Raw genomic sequence first — 22,126 nt, forward strand, 5'->3', positions numbered from 1 at the left:
ATTAGTATTGATTAAGAATACTTGAATAAGGTCTTGCTGCATCAGAGAAGGCATATGCAAAATGAGAGATCCAGCTGTTGGTATGGAAGCCAGAGATAAAGAAGACTGACACAGATGAGTTGGGACCTACATGGGAGAAGAATGAATGGTGAATCACAAAAGATGTAGCTTTTAAAGACATCAGAATGGTGCTGACCAACAACTACAGGTATTCGGGCATTCTTGGTGTTTCCTGGTCTCAGAGATGCAGGTAGAGACAGGAGTGATGTAAAACATCCGTTCAGAGTCAGGCAGGACCAAATGGTAGGAGGCAAAGTTGGATGCTGGTCAGCTTTTTGGTTTTTTTTTTTAATCCAAGAGTAAATCAGGATTGCTCAATTAAATCCCTAGTTTAGAGTACTGGGGAGATGATGTAATTTTTCTTGTTTTCTCTCCAATAACAAATGTGAGGTACAGAGACACTCCAGACATCCACAGACTCCAGATACCATGTCAGTGGGAACTGTGTGTAGAAGAAAATGCTCAGCGTGGTGATGTTTTTACCCAAATCTTTAGTTTTCTGTAGAGCATCTGAAGATTATCTGTTGGCTTACAAATGTTATTCACCCTCTCTATTTTCAGTCTTCTTCACACTGTTATGAAGATTTCAAAAAATCCTTTGTTTACATAGATTTCCTTCTTTATCATTCTGCTACTATCTTTATATGACCTGTGTTTTAAACATCAATTACATATTTATTCTAGCAGTGACAGATGTTATAATGGATTTGTTTTATTTATTTCCTTTGAGGTAATAACGATACTATATATTAAAATGCTGGCAGTATAGAGATAGATCTGGTCCCAGATTTGGAATATGGACATATAGAAGGTTCAAAGCTGGATTCACAAAGCTGAGGTTTGAATTAGGGCCTTTATAGTGCTAAATTTTTATTGTGACCTTGGCCTGGATCCACATCTGATTCTGATGTCCTGATCTGAAGTTTTGGATCAGAAGTTTCCATTCTAGCAGCTTTATACTGAGAAATAATTCTGGTGTAACAAGTTAACTATTACTGATCTTTTCCCTCTGCATTCCTTAGATGTAATTTTTTATGTTCCTGCTTAAAGTAGTTTATGAAACCAGCTTAAATATCAACAATACAAAATGGAGTCCTTAAGTAAGTAAAAAAAAATGTCTCTATAACAAACTTTTATTTTCTAGACAACTGGTAAGAAAAATGTAGTACTTTCCAGTGAAACTAGGAAAGAACTAGCCAAGCAAGCCAAAGTCACCAAAGAGGAGCGAAGAGCTCAGATAGATGAAAGACACAAGTATTTGATATCAAGATTAGCAGATGGGATAGGCTTAAGTGAGCAGCAAGTGGAGGAGGCCATTATTTCTGATGACAAGGTAAATATTAATTAAGTTACTATTATTAAATGTGTTTCCAAAATTTCCAGTCTTTTGGAACTACTTCACAATTAACCACACTCGTAATTTTGTTCTTAGTTTCAACTCACAGAACAATTCTTTGCCCCTAGTGGACTGAAAAAGTTGCTCTTCTTTTACCAAGATGTATTGCAGGTATGTTACTGTTATTACTTCTGCAAAAACAAAGTTGCATTTTTTAAAAAAAATCACATCACTGTTGCAAAATTCAGAATGTCTTAACAGAGATTTTTTTTTTTGCTATGCATGCCAGTATGGAAAGAACTTGGATCTCATTGTTTAGATACTGACACTGTCTTACATGCAAACAGGAAAATGCCCTGTGACATGGTTTGATGCTGTTCTTGTTTTCACAGAAGAAAACTTAAAAATTACTTAAAAAAAAAAAAACTCTTAAAAACAGTCTGTTGGAGTGAGTCCAGAGGAGGGCCACGAGGATGATCAGAGGGCTGGAGCACCTCTCTCATGTGAAAACAGGCTGAGAGAGTTGGGGTTGTTCAGCCTGGAGAAGAGGAGGCTCTGGGCAGACCTTACAGCAGCCTTCTAGTACCTAAAGGGGATCTACAAGAAAGCTGGAGAGGGACTTTTTACAAGGACATGTAGTGACAGGACAAGGAGGAATGGTTTTAAGCTGAAAGAGGGTGGACTTGTAATAGATATTAGGAAGAAATTCTTCACAGTGAGGGTGGTGAGACACTGGCGCAGGTTGCATGGAGAAGTTGTGGATGCCTTGTTCCTGGGAGTGTTCAAGGCCAGGCTGGATGGGGCTTTGAGCAGCCTGGACTAGTGGAAGGTGTCCCTGCCCATGGCAGTGGGGTTGGAACTAAATGATCTTTAAGGTCCCTTCCAACCCAAACCATTCTATGGTAAAAATGGCCAAGTAAAGTAAAAATCCAGACTTCAAAAATGATAAAGATAATTGAGGCATAGTATTCAGAGTTTGAAAAGACTAGATTAGCTAACATATGTATTACAGGAATGGGGGAACTAACTGTCTGTGTAAGAACCATTTTGTCTTCTTTTGGTTTGAACTGCACCAACTCCACTATGGACCAAGCATTGTTTCAAGAGGGTGAAAAGTAATGCAATTTCTTTCTAAATGAAGGTGGTTTCATATTCAAATCTGTCCCATTCTATGGCAAATAATGTTGAGCTTGGAAAACAGTAAGTAGAAAGAAGGTGGTTGTGGTCCCCAAGATGTATCTGTGTCCCATTCAATTTTGAGAAGAAGCCTCCTCATAAAAAGCAAAATCATTGTTCAGCTTCCACGGAGTGTGTGATATCAGAAGGTGCCAAGCAACTTAAAATTGCCTAACATCACTATTGTGGGATTCCTGAACTGCAGAAGTCCTTCCTCAGTCCTTTCAGGTTATGCCATTGAGCAGCCATGTTAGTGTGAGCTAAGTCTCCATGTGGTGCTGTTTTAGGCTTGTTGAGGAGAAAAACTGATTGATAATGCTTGATTGTCAGTTGATTGCAAGGATCAATTACAGATTCATTGTAACCTAGGTAAGTTAAAAGAACTTTTGAGTGTTATTGGAATTGCTTGGAGGCTTTGCAAAGCACAGAATCAGCTCAGCTGTTAAAGCAGTTTAATCAGTTTTTCTTTTCACTGGGACTGTTCATGCACATTTCTGGGATGAACATGTTCTCTGACTTAAATCAAGATGAAACTAAAAATCTTGAAATTGTTTTCCTTAACTGACAAGCCAGAAATTAAACGTCCAGCTTGGTTTAAGTGAAACATTTCATTTCTCCATGAATTTTGTTTTATTTTGGCCTTCTTAACTGTTTAAATATGAATTTATGAAAAATTTGTTGCAAAACCAGCATAGCATAAAAATAAATGTTTCTGATGGAGTATATGAATGCCGTCTCTAGCATCTTCCACTCCATTTTGATGAGTGAAGAGATGTCATTATATTGACTGTTCTGGTCAGTTTGGAGAATTCAGACATATTGGAGAATTGGAGATTATTCAGGGGCAGTATCATACATGTTTGCTCTGTTCTTACCCATTTATGTCCATTCTTGGAGACAAAATACTGGCCAGGGCAGACTGTTGGCCTGACCTAGTAGGCATGTTCATACAAAGATTTGTCAAAGATCTTTTCTTCAGTGCTGCTTATCTCTCCTTTTCACCAACTTGGATGCACGATCAGCTGAGACTGTGCATACGAGTTAGAAGATGTTGTTTTGGGGTGGAAGTGGGGAGCTATTGCTGTGTATCATACGTCACACGTTTAGTCTAGCAGGACCTGAACATTTGAGATTTTAGGAAGAGGCCTCTCCCCAGCTTGAAAGAGAAATACTCCGGCAGGCTTCTTCCATAGAGTTTTCTGTTACGTTATTCCAGGTTTCAACAGATTATTTTCCAAAGTGCATGACAGAAAATTAGAGGGAAGCCGGTCTTTGCTAAGCTTAAACTTTTTTGTTGCTTTGAAGAGAAGAGGTTGTAGATATATCTCAGTGGAAAGAAACCAGTGGCAGCATATCTTCACAGAGGGAAAGTTTTTCAAAGTGATGTATGGTTAAAGACATGGGTTGAAAACTAAATTCCTTTCCACTGTTGGTAGGATTTAGCTGGCAGTGTTGCTTGTGAGTCCCACTCACAATTATAACTTTGCAGACCAGGCACATGATTCTTTCTGCAAGCCATCCAGTTTGTTTCCATGGAGGAACTTGCTCTAGGAAACACTCCAGTTTTAATTTTATTATATTTTCTGATATTTTTCCCCCTTCTTTGAGCTTTTTTTCTGAAAGCTCAACGCTATGAAACTGTTTACTGGGGATTGTGAGATTCATGCAAAGTTTATTCTCTAAATAAAGACAAGCTCACAATTTCTGTCAGGGAATTACTATCTGGTTCAGAATGACCTTAGTTATAATTCACGTACTCAAATAGGATGAGGTATTTGTGTTATAATGGTTTTTATTTTATTAACCTCTTATTTATAATTAAATTGCTAGCAAAAGTCAAATGCATCATCGACGTCAGATGGGTCAATGAGCAGCCTGCTTCAGAAGAAATTATTTATTACCATGGGTTCTACTGAGGTATGGTTGAAAAATTCATTAGATGACATTTAGAAAGTAAAATATTGAAAAAACATAATAGCTGTGCAGTGTTAAACAGCTTTTTGTAATTTTTGGATATATATTTAAGTACTTGGTCCATGTTCTTATAATGCAAAGTCTCCCAACATTTCTTGAGCTGAGGTTGGAGTTCAGCACTAAAGAAGTAGTGATTAATGGGCTTAACTATCTGAGAGGACAGCAGGTCAAATAAACTCTTGTTAAAAAATTGCAGATCCTAACATTTTTATTAATGACTGCATGTTAAGTATTTTACAGTGCTTGTGTGCTTCTAGTTTAACAGTACTGTTCCTCAGTGGTTCTGTATTTCTTTTCATATAATAATACTAAATATTATTCCCAAAATACCTTTAATAATTTATTTATTCCATTCAAATTCTTATAAGTATCTCTTCACTGTAATGTCTAAACATTAATCTGCAGTGTATTCAGAGTAGTCATTAAGATTTCTTACTAGTTTTCTTTCTTTACATCAATTTGGGGGGCATTGGGTGTACCATATACAATTTCCTCTGAATAAGGCATGGTGATATCTTCCCCGCTCCCCGCCCCCCCCCATGAGCTTATTTTAACATTGTTGCGTTAGAAAAGACATAGCTGAAGAATTCTACCTTGTTTTCTGAGAAGTGAGGTTCATTCCTCTGCCAGTCGGACCAATTGGAATGGCTTTTCAAATTTGTTATAGATGAATTATTATTAGATTTAATAGATTAAAAATAAGCATTGTTGCAGTACTGATTTGAAACTTTTACATTACTTCAGTCCATCAAAAAGACGAAAATACATGCTAAAAAGTATTTGGATCAGAAGGTTGTAGTAATGTTTAGATTCCCTTTTAAAAAATTAAATTACCTTTTTGAGTAACTAAATTTTAACAATTTTGTTTTCAGCACATTTTTAAGTTGTGAAGTAAATTATACATGCATATTTTTTTTAACTGCATGTTTTTGTCCTTTTTACAGGACTTTAAAGGAACCTGTGCATTTTTCCTAAGGACATCAGATAAAGTTATAACTGCATCAAATGTTTCCCAGGTCAGACCAAAATTATACAGTGTTTGCAGTGTACTTGATATTTCTGGAGATTGTTATTCATGCCACTGCAGTCAGAAAAAGAAGTGAGGAGTGCTTTCATTAAAAGGTCTGGTTCTCTGTTTAACAGAAGTTCTTCTTCATCTGAATAAGTGTTTATGATAAAGTGATGTTCTAATGATTTGGAAATTAGCTACTGCAGTATTATTAAAAACAAGATTTTAATTAATAAATATTCATTCTTAATCAGTCATTAAAAATACATTTTAATGGCAATAAGGAATAAATACCTAAACCAGGAAATTTTCTTTTAGGTAATAAACCTAAATTATGAAAAGGCTGCTCTTAAATAACTGGATCTTTTAAACTTAAAAAATAAAGATCATACTTGAAGCTAACTAAAGTAAGGTTTTCCTGCCCCAAGTAGCTTTAGTTGTGTATAAGAAAAGTACTGTAACAGCCTTTTCTGTCTTTCAGAGATATTCATGTACTTGGGGAATATTTGCAATAGAAGAGCATCCAGATATATCTAAGAATAGACATTAAACAAAAAATGTAATAGGCCTGAAATCATATTCTCAAAAGTATTGATGCACTTATTTTTATGTAGTACAGATTTTCTCCTTATTTGTCACCAATAGATTGATGCGTTCTATTTGAGAAGGCCAAAGCTGTAGTGTTATTTTCTCCAGCTACAGTCATGGTAGTGCTTCAGTTCTGTCAGTCACTTGGTTCGTAACAATATTTTTGCAAATACCTCATCCAGGGGTGTAAAAGTAATTTCTAGGCTTCTTCTCATGCCCTGTCAGTCCTGCGGCGCTGCTTCACTTGGGTACCTGTCAGAATGATTGTCCAAACTCTTCAGTTAGCTGCCTAGGTGCCTCCTCTCAGTTCTTTTGTGATCACCTTCTTTTAGCAGGGGCTGTCATGTAGCTGTCATCAAACTTCATTCCTTATACAAAGCAATATTTTTAGATGCTATAGAAGGTAAAACAAGCCCTAATTTTCAGTCAGTCAGTCTTCACACTGATGAGGCTTGGAGCTCAGGCTCAGACTGATTTGCCAAATTTTTGTTTATCCTGAAGATTTGTGTAGAAACAGTTGGAAGGAGAACCAGAGAACCCCCTAAAAATACATGGTTTTGTCCCCTATTTCTCAAGAGAAATAGCTGAACCTTCAGTGTCCTGTGGAAAGAAATGGATCAGCTTGTATGTTGACTTTGTCCTAGAAAATCGGAAGTGTTGAAAGACTTCATTTTCCCTGTCTCCCACTCTCTGCAACAAATGCAAACATTGTCGTATGGGAGAAACTGGCATTGTTAAAAGCATCTGAAGGGGAAAAATAGGTGTCAGTTCATGTCTTCATTTCTTCTGTCCTTTTCTTCTGCTGTCTTACTAGTGCAGCCTCTGGCAGAAGGAAATAGTTTAGGAACATTTCCTTGTTAGCAACCTTGTGGGCATCGCCTCCCAGGGAACACGTTCAAACATGCAAAGAAACCTGCTCTTCCTTGTAAGCACTTCTTCAGGCAGAATGATGCCTTGATAGTCATCCATAATTCCTGCACTTTTTGAGAGTTTTCTACCCTCTTGTACTCTAGGTGGATTATAATACTGTGATATTGTTAGGATGTAGTATTCCACCCATGCATAACAACTAAATGTCTTAAATACTCTTGTTTTGCATGCAAGTGGGGAACTAGCAAGGAAAACGTTAGTGAAGTAATCAAGATAGCCAAAAATGTCAAGTGTCAATTCATTTGTAGTTGCTGTTCCTAAAACACTCTGAATTGCTGTCTTTGCAAAGGCAAAAGTTGGGAGTAGAAGCCTCCCAGCCAGAACTCAGCACACTTTCCCCCATATCAGTAAAGCATTCATTATGATAGAGGCAAAATCGGTGTATGTGCAGTTCAGAAGTTCTGAATGAGACTCCCTCTCTACTAACAAGAGCCATACGCAGAGCCAAAATGGCTAATCATTATGGGTTGTAGAAAGCACACGGCCCATGTTTAGGATGTATATACTTGTAAGCAGAATGCCAGCAGCAGCAGAGCCAACCAGTCCATAAGCGGATAGTGTTGGAAAAAGATGTAATCCCTCACTTATTCCAATTTGTGCTTTATGTTCTGCAGTAAAATTCCATTCACTAGTCTCTCTCCCTGTCCCCAGCTGCAGCAATTTACCACTTCTTGCTTCACATTAGCTAGACCAGACAGTTTCCTGACCACTTCAGGGCTGACCAAGTTAAAGCACATTGCTAAGTGCCTTATCTAAATGCCTCTTAAGCACTGACAAGCTTGGGGCATCCACCACCTCTCTAGGAAGCCTGTTCCAGTGTTTGCCCATGTTCCTGGTAAAGAAATGCTTCCTGAGTATGAGCTCATTAACAATGAACTGGAGAGAACCGCACAACTGACAGAAGCATTTCTTGCCTGATACCTCTGTTGTCCTTTTTTAGGCATTTATGATAGATGGAAGCTGTTGCTCTAAAACAGAAGTACAGACATATAATTGCCTTAAGAATAATTAATGCATTGACATTAAATGGTTAATTTTAATTGGTTTCTGGAGTGTTGCTACAATATGGGACTGACTCTTCTGATGACTCAAGCTTAAGGGCAAGTCTTGGAATTTCTGGTTGAATTTTAGTCTATGTCCAATCCAAACTGGGGGGCAATATCCCATGGAACCTACATGGTTATGGACTGTACATGCATCTGTCATGTGTCTGAATTTCACTCAAGTAGTAAAATGTCACAGAAGTTCATATGCACTCTGCTGATTTTTATTTCTTCCTGAAGGAGGTGAATTTTGGCATATTTGATTGTGCTAATGGAAATATCCTTCAGGGCCTGGAACATTTCTTGTCCCAAATCATGATACCAGCACTTAAGTCACAACAGGTAATCAAATGGCTACTCTTTTTTTTTTTTTCTCAAGAACATGTGAAATTAAGGCAAATGGCTGCTGCAGTCCTATTTGTGCGTCAGCTGAGGATAAAACAGAGGATGCAGAAAGGTACAAGCCTGATACAGGCTTTCATGGGAGTCATGCAATTTGTAGATAAGTGTTATCGTTTATATTCAAGCAATAGCACTAGCTGTAATGCTCATGACAAAGGAGAATATAGCATAGCAGCCATGCTAAGGTAAAACTGTGATGACTATTAAAACTAAGTTAAGCCTGGATTGAAAGTGTTAAGTCCTTCTGGCAGCACAAGGGATCAGTCCATGATTTTATTCTAGAGCATGGACAGCAAGCACTGTATCACAGACAAAGCATCCAGCTTCTTTGAGTTGTCCTTGTTCAGAGGCACTCACAAAGCATCACAGATTGTTCTGTTGCCTCCAGAAGTACATGTTCAAAAGTAGAAAATATCATGAAGTTTAGTGTCTGTCAAGAATGATTCTGTCGTATGCTATTATTGTATGCTACCATTTTCTCTCAGCCAGGTGCAGGAAGGGAGGTTAGAATCTGTCTTCACTGTTCAAAGCGCACCAAACCGGACTGGAAAAAAAAAAAAAAAGATAATTCAGTGTGAAGACAGTGAGAGCAGGGAGACTTTTTTTTTATTTCTCGAGAGCCTCTTGCTTATCTCTTCTTGTCTAACAGAATAAATAAATCAACACACACTTTAAAGTATTTATGTTATAGTACAGATGAGTGTATTTTAAAGGACATACTGATAAATCTTAATATACTGCCATGAATAAGAAATACCTTTCTAATGAAAGATAAGATACCTTTTGTGTTCAAAACCCAAACAATTGACCCTCATTTTACTTTTTTTTTTTTTCTGGCATAAATCATAAAATGATCAGAACTGGGGAGCTGTGAAAGAAGGCTTGAAGAACAGCCAGATACAAGACTTTCTGTATTCAGTAGATAAATTTGTGGGTACTTTGTCATCATCAAGACAGAATTTAGAAGATAAAGTTCAGCTTAAAAAAGTGGATATTGATATTTATATTAGCAACTTACAAAACCCATCTGACTACATAACTGCAGGTGAGTGATTCCTATGGCAAAGCAAACACAATGATGCTGTTACAAAATAAATGTTATATCATTAGAAAAAATTTACTTGTAATAATTTATTTGTCTTCCTTGAGCTATATAAATTTTCTGCTTGCTTTTGCCAGGTTTTTGACTCTGTAATCATAAAATCATCAATCATTTGCCATCCTTTAATTCATAGATCTTAAAGGATTAGGCAGTTCCTTGACATCATGTACACAGTGGCCTGTGTTCCTCCTAGTTTGCTGGCCAAGTAGTTGCTGAGTGAAGCCATCTAGTGTGTGTATACTCTTCACTTTCTTAGATACTGGGAAAATCCTATCCAATATCGTTTGGCTTGGAGGGCTAAAGAAGATGCATTTATACAAATGTATATATATGCAGAGATGTATATGTAAGAAAAAGAGTAGTTATGTCTCTTAGAACAATAGCTTTCCACCATTTCTTATCACCACATAGACTTTCAGAAATAATGCCAAACCAGTCAATACTTTGCAATTCCTCTTAACCCTACATGAGCCTATGGCAGGACGGCTTCCACAGAACTAGTGACCCTTAAGATGATACAATAACATTATATAGCTAGACAAGTTCTTTAGATCCATTTCATAGCACAAGTGCCACAAGTCCTAAATATAATGCACCAAGTGAACTGGACTCCTTCAGCTGCTAGGGCAATTTAAAAGACATGCTGACTCATAAATCACAGGGATTTTTGTGACTTAATAATGTTGTCCATTATGTGATGCTTTTAATATGGAATAGGCTGCAGTGGGAGAAAGAGAAATGTGAAGTAAGCCTTTATTTATGAAATACAAACAGGAAAATATATACATAATGGTTAATGCATTTCTTGGACCTCTGAAACATGATCCTCCCAAAATAACATTGCTGTATTTTTTTCCTTATGAACTCACTGTATTTTTAACTGTTTCCATTGTAAAGGATATGCAATGGTAACAAGAGTAGGTAGATAAAAGTTGTATGTGTGTGCATCTTGTTGTTACAGTCTTAATCTTTCCCTGTTCTTGGTCACTGATTTGAATATATTTAGCTTACATAGAGTCGCAGTTTATGTTTGACAAGGATATTTCACTTCTGTAGTTAAAGTTCAGTATTTATTCCTTGGTACTTATGAGACTCTCCCATTCTGTGGTTTTGAAGGCAGTAACACAGAGGTCACAGAGAAACTTGAAGAAGCGGTTGTGATCTGGATCAAACAGATCAGACAATTTTTAGCGGAGAGTGAACAAATGAGAAGAGAAGCTGATGACATTGGTCCATCTGCAGAGCTGGAACACTGGAAGACAAGAATGTCATCATTTAACAGGTTAAATCCCTGCATTATTTTTCACAGAACTTAAAAAAAAATCTTTCTAAAAATAAATGTAAACTTTCCTTCCAAAGAGAGTATTAAATGTGTTTCATTCTTAAAAGCCTTTTAGATGAGATCAAGAGTTCAAGAGTAAAGAAAATTATAAGTATACTTCAGGCGGCAAGATCAAAGACATTAAAGCAGTGGAAAGAGCTGGTAATTACTGTTTTAATGAAAGTTTTAAATGAGTAGAGTACCACGTTTGTGATACACACAGAACTGAACACAATGCTAAAAATAGTTTTGTGTGTTTATGCTGGTTTTGTACTGTGATTTATTACCCGTTTGTTGAAATACATAACACCGATGATATTGAAATTAGATAACTTGAAAAGAAGTCAATGCTTCTGTAATGTGTCTTTCATTAACATAGTGGGTGAAATGGTGGTGCAAAAGTAGAGCAATGCAGCAATATAACATTTTTCTGTCTCTCTCCAGCTGTACCCTGTGCAGGCCAACTGTAGAGATGTCTGAAAGTTCATCATATTGCTTTTAGAATTATTGACAGCTGGCTTTTTGTAGCATTACTGCTACTTCAGATAAGTGGGTATTTGTAATGTAAACTTATCAATCAAAATTGTAGGCAACCCAGAAAATGAGCCGTACATTTTCTGTACATGTACATCCAATCAGAACCCCCCCCAAACACCAGAATGTAGATCTTCTGGCACTTAAGAAGATATTCTTCTGTTTTGAAAACAGACCAGGAAAACAGTGTCACCTTACTGAGTTTTTGATTTTCTGCTTAACATATTTGCAGACTTATATGATAAATGGAATTTGGATGAGAGTGTCTGTACAGAGCCAGTACAAGCCAAGGAAGATGAATTACATTTCTTTCTTCATACAGTATTGCCTCCAAAGGACTGGATAGTTCCACCTGTCATGAACAGAGGGATATACAGGCATTAGTTTTGAACTCACTTTCCTTAACAAGTGTTTATTAAAAAAATATGGGAAACACCCTGGTACATTTTAGGGATCTCGCCTAAGTTATGTAGATTGGGTACTGTGCTAAAACCAATGTAAAATTTAAGTCAGATTGTCGACACCACACTATTGTATTTCTATCAGGAAGGAGAAACTTTGGGGGCCTAATTAAGGAGTTCCTTCAAATCGCGTCCAAAATGTTGCTGATTGCCAGGTAGATCTTACCAGGTTTTGCATGTAAAAGCAGTTATTTCATATGTGAAGAATTTTTGAATTATTTGAGAAAACTTCTGTGAGAAAATGTTTGTAAGATGGAATCATAGTCTTGTGGTAGCACGCACTATAAAAGAGCAAGAACCTGTTCAGTAAATTTTGACAGTATTAATTCTGTTTCTGTTTTTTCTCCCTTTAGGATGTTAGTATAACAGTTGCTGCCAATGAAGCTAAAGACAATGTGAGATATTTATATACGTTGGATAAATTTTTTGGTCCACTTGCTAAAGCTTCACCTGTAAGTAGTATTCTAAAGGCACTTAATGTGACATTCAGAAAAGAAAGGAAAAGCTTTTTCTGCTGAAGAGGCATCTTTCTCCTTTCAGTATTTTAACTGCTCAGCTTTGACTCCTTTGGCACTAGTGAATTGAGTTTACACATTTTGAATAAATCAGAGATAATACTACTTTTTGTGTAGGAGGCAATTGTCATTCCAGAAGATAACTGAGGGGCATGAGAAAAATAAACAAATTATGTTTTTCCAAACCTGATACAGAGCTGAATTGTCTTTGTGCGGCTGAGCCTTACATAAGGTACTTCTTCCTGTCTCCACGCTTCAGTTAGCAGTTACTTGTAATTGTTTTAATGTAGGTATCATAAAATGATCTTAAGCCCTCAGCTGAGCTGAAATTGGGCAGTTTCCACTTATTTTACAGGTTAAAGCTGTTTCTCTTGGAGGTAGCATGTATTTACTGACATTCTGATTCAAATGATAAAACTTAATTTCATAACCATGTGGCTCTCAGATTTCATTTTTTAAGTGAGAGTATGAATTTTGAAGACACAGCCTCCAGCTAAAACTGTCTAAGCTTATGTGGTTCAGAAGATATACACATAATCCAGCTGCTTACAATTTTTCTAAATACTGTTTTCAAAGCCTGAACTCTGTTTGAATCCGTTATGCTATTTTACACTGCTTTTCTTCTGCAAATATTCACCATTCTGCCATATTGGACTTGACTTTTAGATACCATACTTTTTTTATCTATTGATAGACCAGTCACTGTCTCGCTCTGGTGAATGGGTTAAGGCCCAAGAACAAGGAAGATGCCATAAGCACCGTAGATACTTACCTGAACAAAAGGGGCTTCAGGATGGTTGTGGGATGGTTATGAGATAAGGAGGCCTGGAGAACAAGGAAACTGCAGAGGCTTGGGTGGTTGTGGGATGGTTGTGGGATAAGGAGATGCCTGGGTAATCTCACTTTACAGAGATGTGCAGGACCATAAAGATAAGAAAGTTACAAAAGAATGGCAACAATAGAAGACCCCAACGACCCCAGCCACTCAGACAGATGACTGCACTGTGTGGACCAGACATCTGCATGTGTTAATGAGTTCCAGGAAATCTCGTGTATATGTGTAACTTCATGGTATATAGCTCTGAAAGCTTGCCAGATTGTTGGAGCATTTATGGTGGAGCTATCCCCAGCGTGCCCCAGCGCTGCAATAAAGGGTACCTTGCTTAATAACAGTCTGCTGTTAGTGAGTTTTATTATATTGGACTCCTTACCCAGCCGCACTAGCTTCCCTCTTAGGTGAGGTTAGAAAGCAAGGGGGTTTGGATGCTACCGATCTTTGTATCATTGGATTCTCAGTAGATCTGCCTTGCATTCATTTCTGTGGGACAGAAAACTCTATAGTTCAGTATCCTCAGTAAGAGAGATTATTGTTGCCTTGTCTCCCCCTTCTGGATTTCTCTTCTGTACAGATCTAGGTAAAATGAGCAATGGCCAACTTTATTCTTGTCCTTCCTAGAGCATGCCTTTTGTAGCAGTGTATGGCTTTCCTCAGGTAGCATATTCCTTTGCAAAGCACAGTACAGCACCTCATACACTGGAGGCCATGGCCAAAAAGTGTACTGTAGCCTCTGTTTTTCCTCTGGAAACTCCCACTCTGGAAGAAGAACTATTCATTTATTTGTTACCCATTCCCTGTTTTGGGTTTTTTTTTTTTTTGGTCATAATGTGTAAGGTTCCTGCAAATGAATTGGCTGGTCCAGTTCATAATGAGATGTCTACAAGAGCAATGTGTTACAATCAAGAAGTGTTTATTCAGTGACAAACATATTGCCGGAGCTGTTACATTTTCCATTGTGTTAATTTTTAGGAAATCTGAAGTGTTGACTTGCCCATTTTTTTGCTGTTGTAGGTAACAATGATGGAACACGTACCCAGTTTAATGAATACTGTCTATATGATCTACTGTATATCACCGTACTACAACACGTCAGAGCGCATGACGTCTCTTCTTCTTAAAATCACTAATCAAATGATTAAGACGTGCAAGACTTATCTATGTGAAGGTGTTTCAAAAATCTGGGATCTGGACAGGTGATAGATTTTTAATGATTTAATCTTCTTTTGTTAACACTAGAAGTAAAATTATAGATTAGTCATCAAGATTATTAAAAGGTAGGTTTAAGTAGCCCTTTGTTCTCCTGCCAGGCGCTGATTTCCATGTTAATTTTAAGCTTGTGATACTCATTTTGTGTTGAATTAAGTACTCTGAAAAAATAAATTTACTATGTGTTGTGAAAAAAACTGCTATTGAAAAGGGTGTAATGTATACCAGTATACAACACTCATTATTTTGTCCCCATGGCTTTTTTTAGACAAACACACTTGAACAATTAGAACAGGGAGATAAGGTTCTTCATAAAGGACCTCCAAGGACAGACTGGCAAAAGTTCCATCTAAGGTTAATATTTGCTGTTACTGGATAGGAAAGTCAGTTTGAGGAAGGGGGCAATTTATAGCAGAACCAGAATCATAGTTCAGTCATACTCTTTTTGGAGCAAAGTATGTGGGTGAGGGATAGGATGGGACTCAGACTTGTATTTTCTGAGTATTCCATGGGGAATGCTGTATGAGCAAACATGTGAAGAGTGTAAATGGTGCCAGTGAAAACTAGAAAACTAGATTTACTGTAAGTTTCCTGGTTAAACATGCCTAAGACTAGTTTTGTTCTTTTCTATTGTTTTTATTACAGCTGTTAGTATAGCAAGAGTTCCTGGTTTTCAGCAATGGAAATGAACAAAAAAGTTTGCCTCAGCTCTAAGGAGCTTGCAATCCAAAACATAAGAAGAGCTTGCAACATGAAATATAAGAAGTGAATAGTGAGATAGGGGGAGGAAAGAGGGATGGAGAAAAAACAGCAGTCGTGCAGTGTTGGTCAGCTGGAATGACAGTGTTTTCAGCAAACGTTGTGATGCCCTTGGATGTTTTGTAGGCATCATGGCCAGGAGAACTAAAGGAGACATTAAGAAGGAATGAGTTAGTAACTTATGGCTACTTGTAAGGAGCTGCTCCCAGTGCTACATACAGCATAAGTGGAAGCACAGATGTGTTTGTATGAAACTTCAGTGGTGAATGCTGACATCACTGGCAGAACAAATGTGTGTGAAGGATGAGAAGTGGAGATAGCCTAGGAAGGACACATACTATAAGAACAAGTCAATTATTTTGATGCAGAAGAGAATGGGGCAACCACAGAGAGGGGTTAATATGAGCATGACATCTGAAGTTATCAACTAGAAAAGTAATGATTGGAATAGTCTCTTGAAAGAGTATAATTGGAACGACATTATGGTTACGGAGGTGAGAAGGAAAAGGTTTTACAAACTTCACTGAGACATAGTCAGGATGCCTGTGCTTAAATTGCAGCCAAGTCAAAGCTGACACTGAAGTAACAGGCTAGGAGACATAAAAGTAAATCTAACAAATAATTTGGATTCCTCTTGTATTTTGAGTGGGTAAAAGGAAGTTTTCAGAAATTACCTGTAATCAGTTAAGTACTGGCTATGTTTATTCTAAAGAATTAATGTAAATAAAAGTAAATACTTTTTTTTTGTTGTGTTTATTCTGGCTGAAATTATTTTTGAGACATTCTTCTTATTTACTTATTTGCTGTTGCTATCTCTGCAAAAGTTTCTCTCTGTCGCAGCCAGTGGTTTCAAGCTGTGAAGTTTGACTATCATTTTAATTCCCAATGATCTTTTGGAAGATGAAGGACAAAGCCAGAGTGGGGCAACAGTTTTGGGTAAATGGCTTATGGCTAATTTCCATGCGTCATCTATGTATCTCATTTATGGTAGCACCTCTGGGTTAATGAACAACTGTGTGTAAGAGGTAGCTATTTGTGGCCTTGGGAACCAAGATCTTCTTGGTGTATCTTTCTGAAGAAACAAGGTTTTCCTCATGCTTACTGTAGTCTGGAAAAATACCTCTCCAGTCTTGTCAGCTTAGAAAAACAAAGAAGCAAACCAAGGAAAACCTATCAGCAATACCCAGCTTACAGAGGATGAGAAATGGCCAAACTGCAGGCAGTCTGGTAGCCAGGGTTTACCTGGTACGTCCTTTCTGGACTATGCTGTGGAAGTTTTGGTTTAAAGACAATAAAACCTAAACTAAAAATATCCAACCTAGATAACAAATTAAAAAACCCCACTTTTAATGTAATCCTCATATTTTGACCATTTTTCAGGTAATGTATAATTTTGTATTCTTATTTTGCAAAGTTGCGTATCTGACTAAAATGTTCTATTTTTATTGATACTCTTTTGAAGACCTCTTTGGGATGATTTTCTGTCTTATGTCCTTTCTTCCTCAGGCAAGAATTGCTAAAGAGGATACAGCAATGCATTTCCCTCAAAGAACAATACCAAACATCCTTTCAGAGAATTAAGGAGGAGCTAAAGGAAAATCCAAGTGACAGGCAATTTGATTTCAGGTAAATAATTTACTCTAATATTGAATCATATTAATTTATTGAATTTATAAATATTATCTCTTCTGGCTAGCAGAAAAGCTAAATACTCAATTAAAATGCAGTATTTGTTATAAGAAGAACATGACTTTGCAGAGGTTTGTTGTTTTTTGTTTTTTTGGGGTTTTTTTTTACTATTCAGGAATAAGCCAGTGACAGGTTTTTGCCAGTCACTTGTTCATTTAGCAGATGTCCATAGGCACTTCAGGGGAATTTATGCATGTGTTAATTTAATACATATGTTCATGTATGATCTGAAATCCCAACAAATTTGCATCATGAATATAAGTGAAAAGACTCCAGAGGAATTTAGTCAGCTTTGGGCTGACTAAACAAGGGGGAGTATTACCCGAGGGGAGTTTTACCTGTTTTGGCACTTAAAGCATGAGGCATTTCTTAGTATTGTACAGTCACCTTTTGATCTCTTCAAATGTCTTAAAAGGGTAACTCTTGTGAAACATGGCGTTTTATTGACATATATAAGGATTAAGTATTTTCTGGTTTATATCCTTTATTTTAAATTGTTTTTTACTTGATTTGTAATTATTGCAGCATAGATTTTTTTAAGGGAAATTTGGTAGCAGTTTGGTAGAATATATGTATGTTAAATAGAAAAGATCTATTATAAATAGATTTGCATAAAAGTCCTTCTGTTGCTTTTTATTTTTAGTGAAAACTATATATTTGGAAAATTTGATACATTCTGTAAACGTTTGGAGAAGATTTCAGATATGAGCAATGTTATGGAAAGCCTTTTAGAGCTTCATTGTATAAAAATAGAAGGTATTGAAGAGATCAGTGCTCATTACCAAAGCATTGCTACAAACACCAAATCCAAACAGTATGATGTTCTGGATCACAGAAAAAAAGAGGTACATACATTCAGCCCTTGTCTGACAATCACTCCCTTAATTATGTGCTTTTCACTGGAGTTATGCAAAGAAGATTAAATTTTGTAACTGCGAATAGTATGTTGCTGTAATAATAGTACTTTCATATCATTTAATACAATTTGAAAATCTTTGGGTAAATTTGGCTTTTATTTCAAATGTTTTTGTTAATTTTTGATAAACTAGTTTTTGTGTGATAGGTAATGCTACAAACAACCTTTCCTAAACTTGTTTGTTTTGATATACATATATGTTGAACTGCAGACTGAAAACTAATTCAGGCAGGTCAATGCATTAAATATGGTTTATCTAGTTGCAAGAGGTACTCATTGTTACTGAAAATACTTAATGGAATAGTAAAGGCAGTATTATAACGAAGGCACTTAGATGAACATTTTAGAGGGAGAAGTGAATGATACCACTCCCTGTGCTGAGCAGGGTGCTAAAAACGAAGGTAATTTTTCAAGTGCTTCAGACTCATGTTCTAATACATCCTGTACATGCTTTTTTTTGAGTTGTAGCCTGCTTGCTTTGCAGGATTAATTGGCTCACAATAGAAGTTCTAGAAATGTTGACTTTAAACTCTTGCCTTCCTGAACTGCAGCTTGCAACTGTCAGGAACTTTCCTTTAAATGTTTATTTGGGTTTCTCCTAGCTGGCTGATGGCTTACATTTCTGTAATACTTGCTGTGTGGCTCTTTTCTGAAAGAGAACATTTACTGTTAACTGGAATTTAAAGTGTGTGGCTTTTCTATACCTAGATGGTTGGAGCAATATATATAATGGACTGTCTTCCCAAGCCTGTATAATGCTTTCTTCAAGAGGAAGTTTATACTGAACTCTTTTTGTAGGTCCTCAGTATTTTGGACTTTCAGGAAAAGATATTACAGATAAATACCCAAATTACTCCCAGTTAGAAGTTGCCAAATGTGGTAGCCCAGTAGAGGTAAGGCTGTTGCAGTTCCATGTCCCCAGGTCCTATCAGCTGCAAGGATGAGCATGTGATTCCCAGTAGGTATGCACACATAGGGACAGTACACTTAGACACAGGCCTGGCCACTCAGCTCACGACAAACAGTATTAATGGCCTTATCCTGTACCTCTCTGGCTGAGCAGGAGGAAAGCCTGTTAGTGAAAAGTACATGTACATGGATCCCTCAAGTAAGACACTCAGTTTATCCGTCAGCTGGTCCCTGGATACTTAGGTCTCCTCAGTTCCTGGACTTACAACACCCGCAAGGCCCACAGCCCACTCCAGTTGCTGGTACTCGGACCTAAACACACATGCACATGCACATGAGCTCCTCCAGTAACTGGTCTTAGGCAATCGGCCTACCCTCTGTCTGGCCCCTGGATCCCCTTGCTGTCCTGGTTGCTGACACACAGACACACACACATGCAAACAGTTCTTCATTGTAGCTGGTTCAGGCTTACAGCTGACCTTCAGCCCCTACCATCTCTCTGGTAGCTGGCTTGGGCCCTCTGGTCCCTCTGGCAGCCAACTCTTAGACCACTCCAATCTCTTTAATATCCAGCCCAGACTTGTGACTGCTCCAGCACTTGGTTCCTAAGCTTCTGTCCTATTTTCTGCCTAGTTTGGTTTGGTATTCTTTAGCCGTTGCATGTGACACACCCACCCACGCAGTATGCACATGCTCCAGTGTTTCTAGTTGCTATGATCCATGGTTCCTACGTTGACTGATGAGACTTAGACCTTGATATCCTCCAGTCTCTCCATTTGCTGACTCTACGGGTGCACAGTCCCCAGTGACCCATGGTCTCCATTGAATCACAGAATGTGTTGGGTTGGAAGTGACCTTTAAAGATCATCTAGTTCAACCCCCCTGCCATGGGAAGGGACACCTTCCACTAGATCAGGTTGCTCAAAGCCCCATCCAGCTTGGCCTTCGAAGAGGGTCCCCCGTGGAGAATCAGCCAAGTCACGACAATCACACCAATATGGCTACATGCCGTGCTCACTTTATTAAACAAACAGGTCATATTTATAACTTAAACCGACCGCATACCCGACTTTACACACAGGATAAAAGTCTCTGGCCATGTGGGTGTCCGTGTCACTGACGGTGAGCATGCTGCAGGTGCCTGATCAGAGTGTGCCGATGAGAGTGTGTTGATTTCGTGGTTCCCAGGACTTGCTCTGCACCTGGCTTCTTGTTTGTGCACAGCTTGTTTTCTTTCTCCCAGTGCTTGTTTCCAGGACAATTTAAAGCTGCTCTGCAGCTTCAACTAACAGGCCCGGGTTGTCCAACCCAGACAATGGTAACTTACGTCCTCGGTCCTTTAAAAATCCCTCTACAGGCTTTAAACACTTCCAGGGATGGGGCATCCACAGCTTCTCTGGACAGCCTGTTCCAGTTTCTCACCATTGTCAGCGTAAACAATTTCTTGCATATGTCCAATCTAAACCAACCCTCTTTTGGGTAGGTTTAAAACTGTTACCCCTCTTCCTATCACTACAGGCCTTGGTAAATGTCTCTTTTCATGTTTCTTGTAAGCTGTCTTTAAGCCCCTTTCAATTCTGTTGCTTAGTACGTGAACTCCCATACACCGTTATGCACGCAGAACCCTTTCACCCATGAAAATGGTTACAAATGGAGATAAGTAAGAAGAAAAGACAGATTGTGCTGATCAGGCACAGGGCAAAGATAGACAAATGTGCTGACCAGCAGTCTGTTCACATGTGACTGACTTCTTTTGTCCCATCATGCCTTCATTTTTCCGCAGTTGTTTCTCCCACAAACCACATTGATTCCTGCCTTTGCTTCTTCCCTAACTCCCATAATACATTTTGTATAGCCCCAAAATGCTTTTCCCTGGTAAACTGTAGTAAGTCCCTCATCTCCTAGGCAATAACCTCCCTTACTTAGTCTGTAAGGTGGTTTAGAGAGCCTGCCAGTTTGCTTATCTTGATGGGAATCGTACCTGGACAGTGAGCTGAGTGCTCTCCTGTGGCAGTGCTGGGTGTGCTGGAGTGCATAGGGCTTTAATCATATAACCTAACATTTCTTATTTTTGTTTGCTTTGCTTAGAATGTAAATGCATTTGTTACTGGTGGCGTCCCTGTTCTCTTTAACTCAGTGCTGAAAACATATACTGGGCAGATAAAATTAATTCCTCAAAAACTTCAGGGAAAGAACTTTGTATGAAATGAAAGCAACACTATAGATATTTTTTTTTCTTTTACCCTTTTCTAGTTTGAAAAAGATTACCTTGAATTTAAGAACCAAATTGCAGCATTATATGAGTCCATACAAGAATTTGTGGATTCCTGGTTTGAGAAGACTGTAACTGTAAGTAATGTTACGAATACAAACCCCTTGTTCTGGTGCTCAGAAAGGCTGAGTACCCACAGCTTCTACTGAACTCCTTCATTACTGCCCGTATCCTGTACTGTGGTGGTGGCTGGCTGAGGTAACGTTGGAGGACATCAAGCCTATTACAAGTGTTCTAGAAGTCACTTGCAGAAGTGCTGGAAGATAATGTTCATTGTTCCATCTTTTTTTTTTATGTTCCAGTTTAATGTTCCATCTTTCCTTACCAATGTTATACACCTATTTTTTTAAGTTTATTTTCTTTCTTCATCCTGGTGTTCCCCATGCTTCATGTTGGATTTCTAAGTTACCCTTTTCAACTGGCAGGAGAAATGAAATAATTTCTGCCATCTGTTACCTTAAAGTCAGTACTGTTTATTGGTTCAGGCCGTGATCATGATATGGGATGTTCATGAAGCATGAATAAAGGTGTAGGTGTTCTACCACAGCTGTTTGCAGGAGAAGAGTGATGATTTGAGAGTCAGAAAAAGATGAAATATTCCAGTATGCTGTAGTGGTAGCAGTTTCTCGGTTCAAAATATAGTAAATATATTCTATATGGGACAAAATATAGAAGTAAAATTCACTAACTTGTCTGGGTGGACTTTTCTGTGTTTCTTAGACAAAAAACTTAAAAACTTAAACAACTTGTATTCTAAATTAAAAAAAAAAGTTTATGAACAATGACTTTCTGAACTATTGACATCTTGTGCAGTGAATGCTCCATCCTTTTTTAGACTGAACAGATGCTGGGACTTCTGATGAAGCTTGAACAAATAGGAGAAGATCGTATTGATCTTAATGAGAAGTATACCATTGTCCTTCAGCAGTACAGCCAGGACATAGAGTTTGTTCGAAAACTATACCAGAAGCAGAAAGAAAACCCACCTATACCACGTAATATACCACCAGTAAGAATGAAGTAGTTGAGAAAGAAAAAAGACTTTGCTTTTTGACTGTTTTTAAGTTAATGGTGATATAACTTCAT

The 22,126-nt window shown here is 37.8% G+C and overlaps 1 protein-coding gene across 1 annotated transcript in view; it reads left to right on the forward strand.

The window, feature by feature from the left end:
- The first annotated feature begins 1,340 nt into the window (after nt 1-1,340).
- Nucleotides 1,341-22,126, forward strand: part of LOC101923785 (dynein axonemal heavy chain 5-like) — a 176,294-nt gene continuing 155,508 nt past the window's right edge. Inside the window, exons 1-14 of the mRNA XM_055800529.1 lie at nt 1,341-1,393; nt 1,493-1,567; nt 4,403-4,489; nt 5,491-5,562; nt 8,357-8,458; nt 9,377-9,563; nt 10,737-10,902; nt 11,010-11,103; nt 12,290-12,388; nt 14,301-14,482; nt 16,761-16,880; nt 17,587-17,788; nt 21,022-21,117; nt 21,876-22,049. Coding sequence (XP_055656504.1) covers nt 4,439-4,489; nt 5,491-5,562; nt 8,357-8,458; nt 9,377-9,563; nt 10,737-10,902; nt 11,010-11,103; nt 12,290-12,388; nt 14,301-14,482; nt 16,761-16,880; nt 17,587-17,788; nt 21,022-21,117; nt 21,876-22,049 — 1,545 coding nt within the window. The 5' untranslated portion in view covers nt 1,341-1,393; nt 1,493-1,567; nt 4,403-4,438. The remainder of the gene's footprint in view (nt 1,394-1,492; nt 1,568-4,402; nt 4,490-5,490; nt 5,563-8,356; nt 8,459-9,376; nt 9,564-10,736; nt 10,903-11,009; nt 11,104-12,289; nt 12,389-14,300; nt 14,483-16,760; nt 16,881-17,586; nt 17,789-21,021; nt 21,118-21,875; nt 22,050-22,126) is intronic.

Source organism: Falco peregrinus, chromosome 3 (assembly GCF_023634155.1).
Source record: "Falco peregrinus isolate bFalPer1 chromosome 3, bFalPer1.pri, whole genome shotgun sequence".
In the NCBI taxonomy this organism is placed as follows: domain Eukaryota; kingdom Metazoa; phylum Chordata; class Aves; order Falconiformes; family Falconidae; genus Falco; species Falco peregrinus.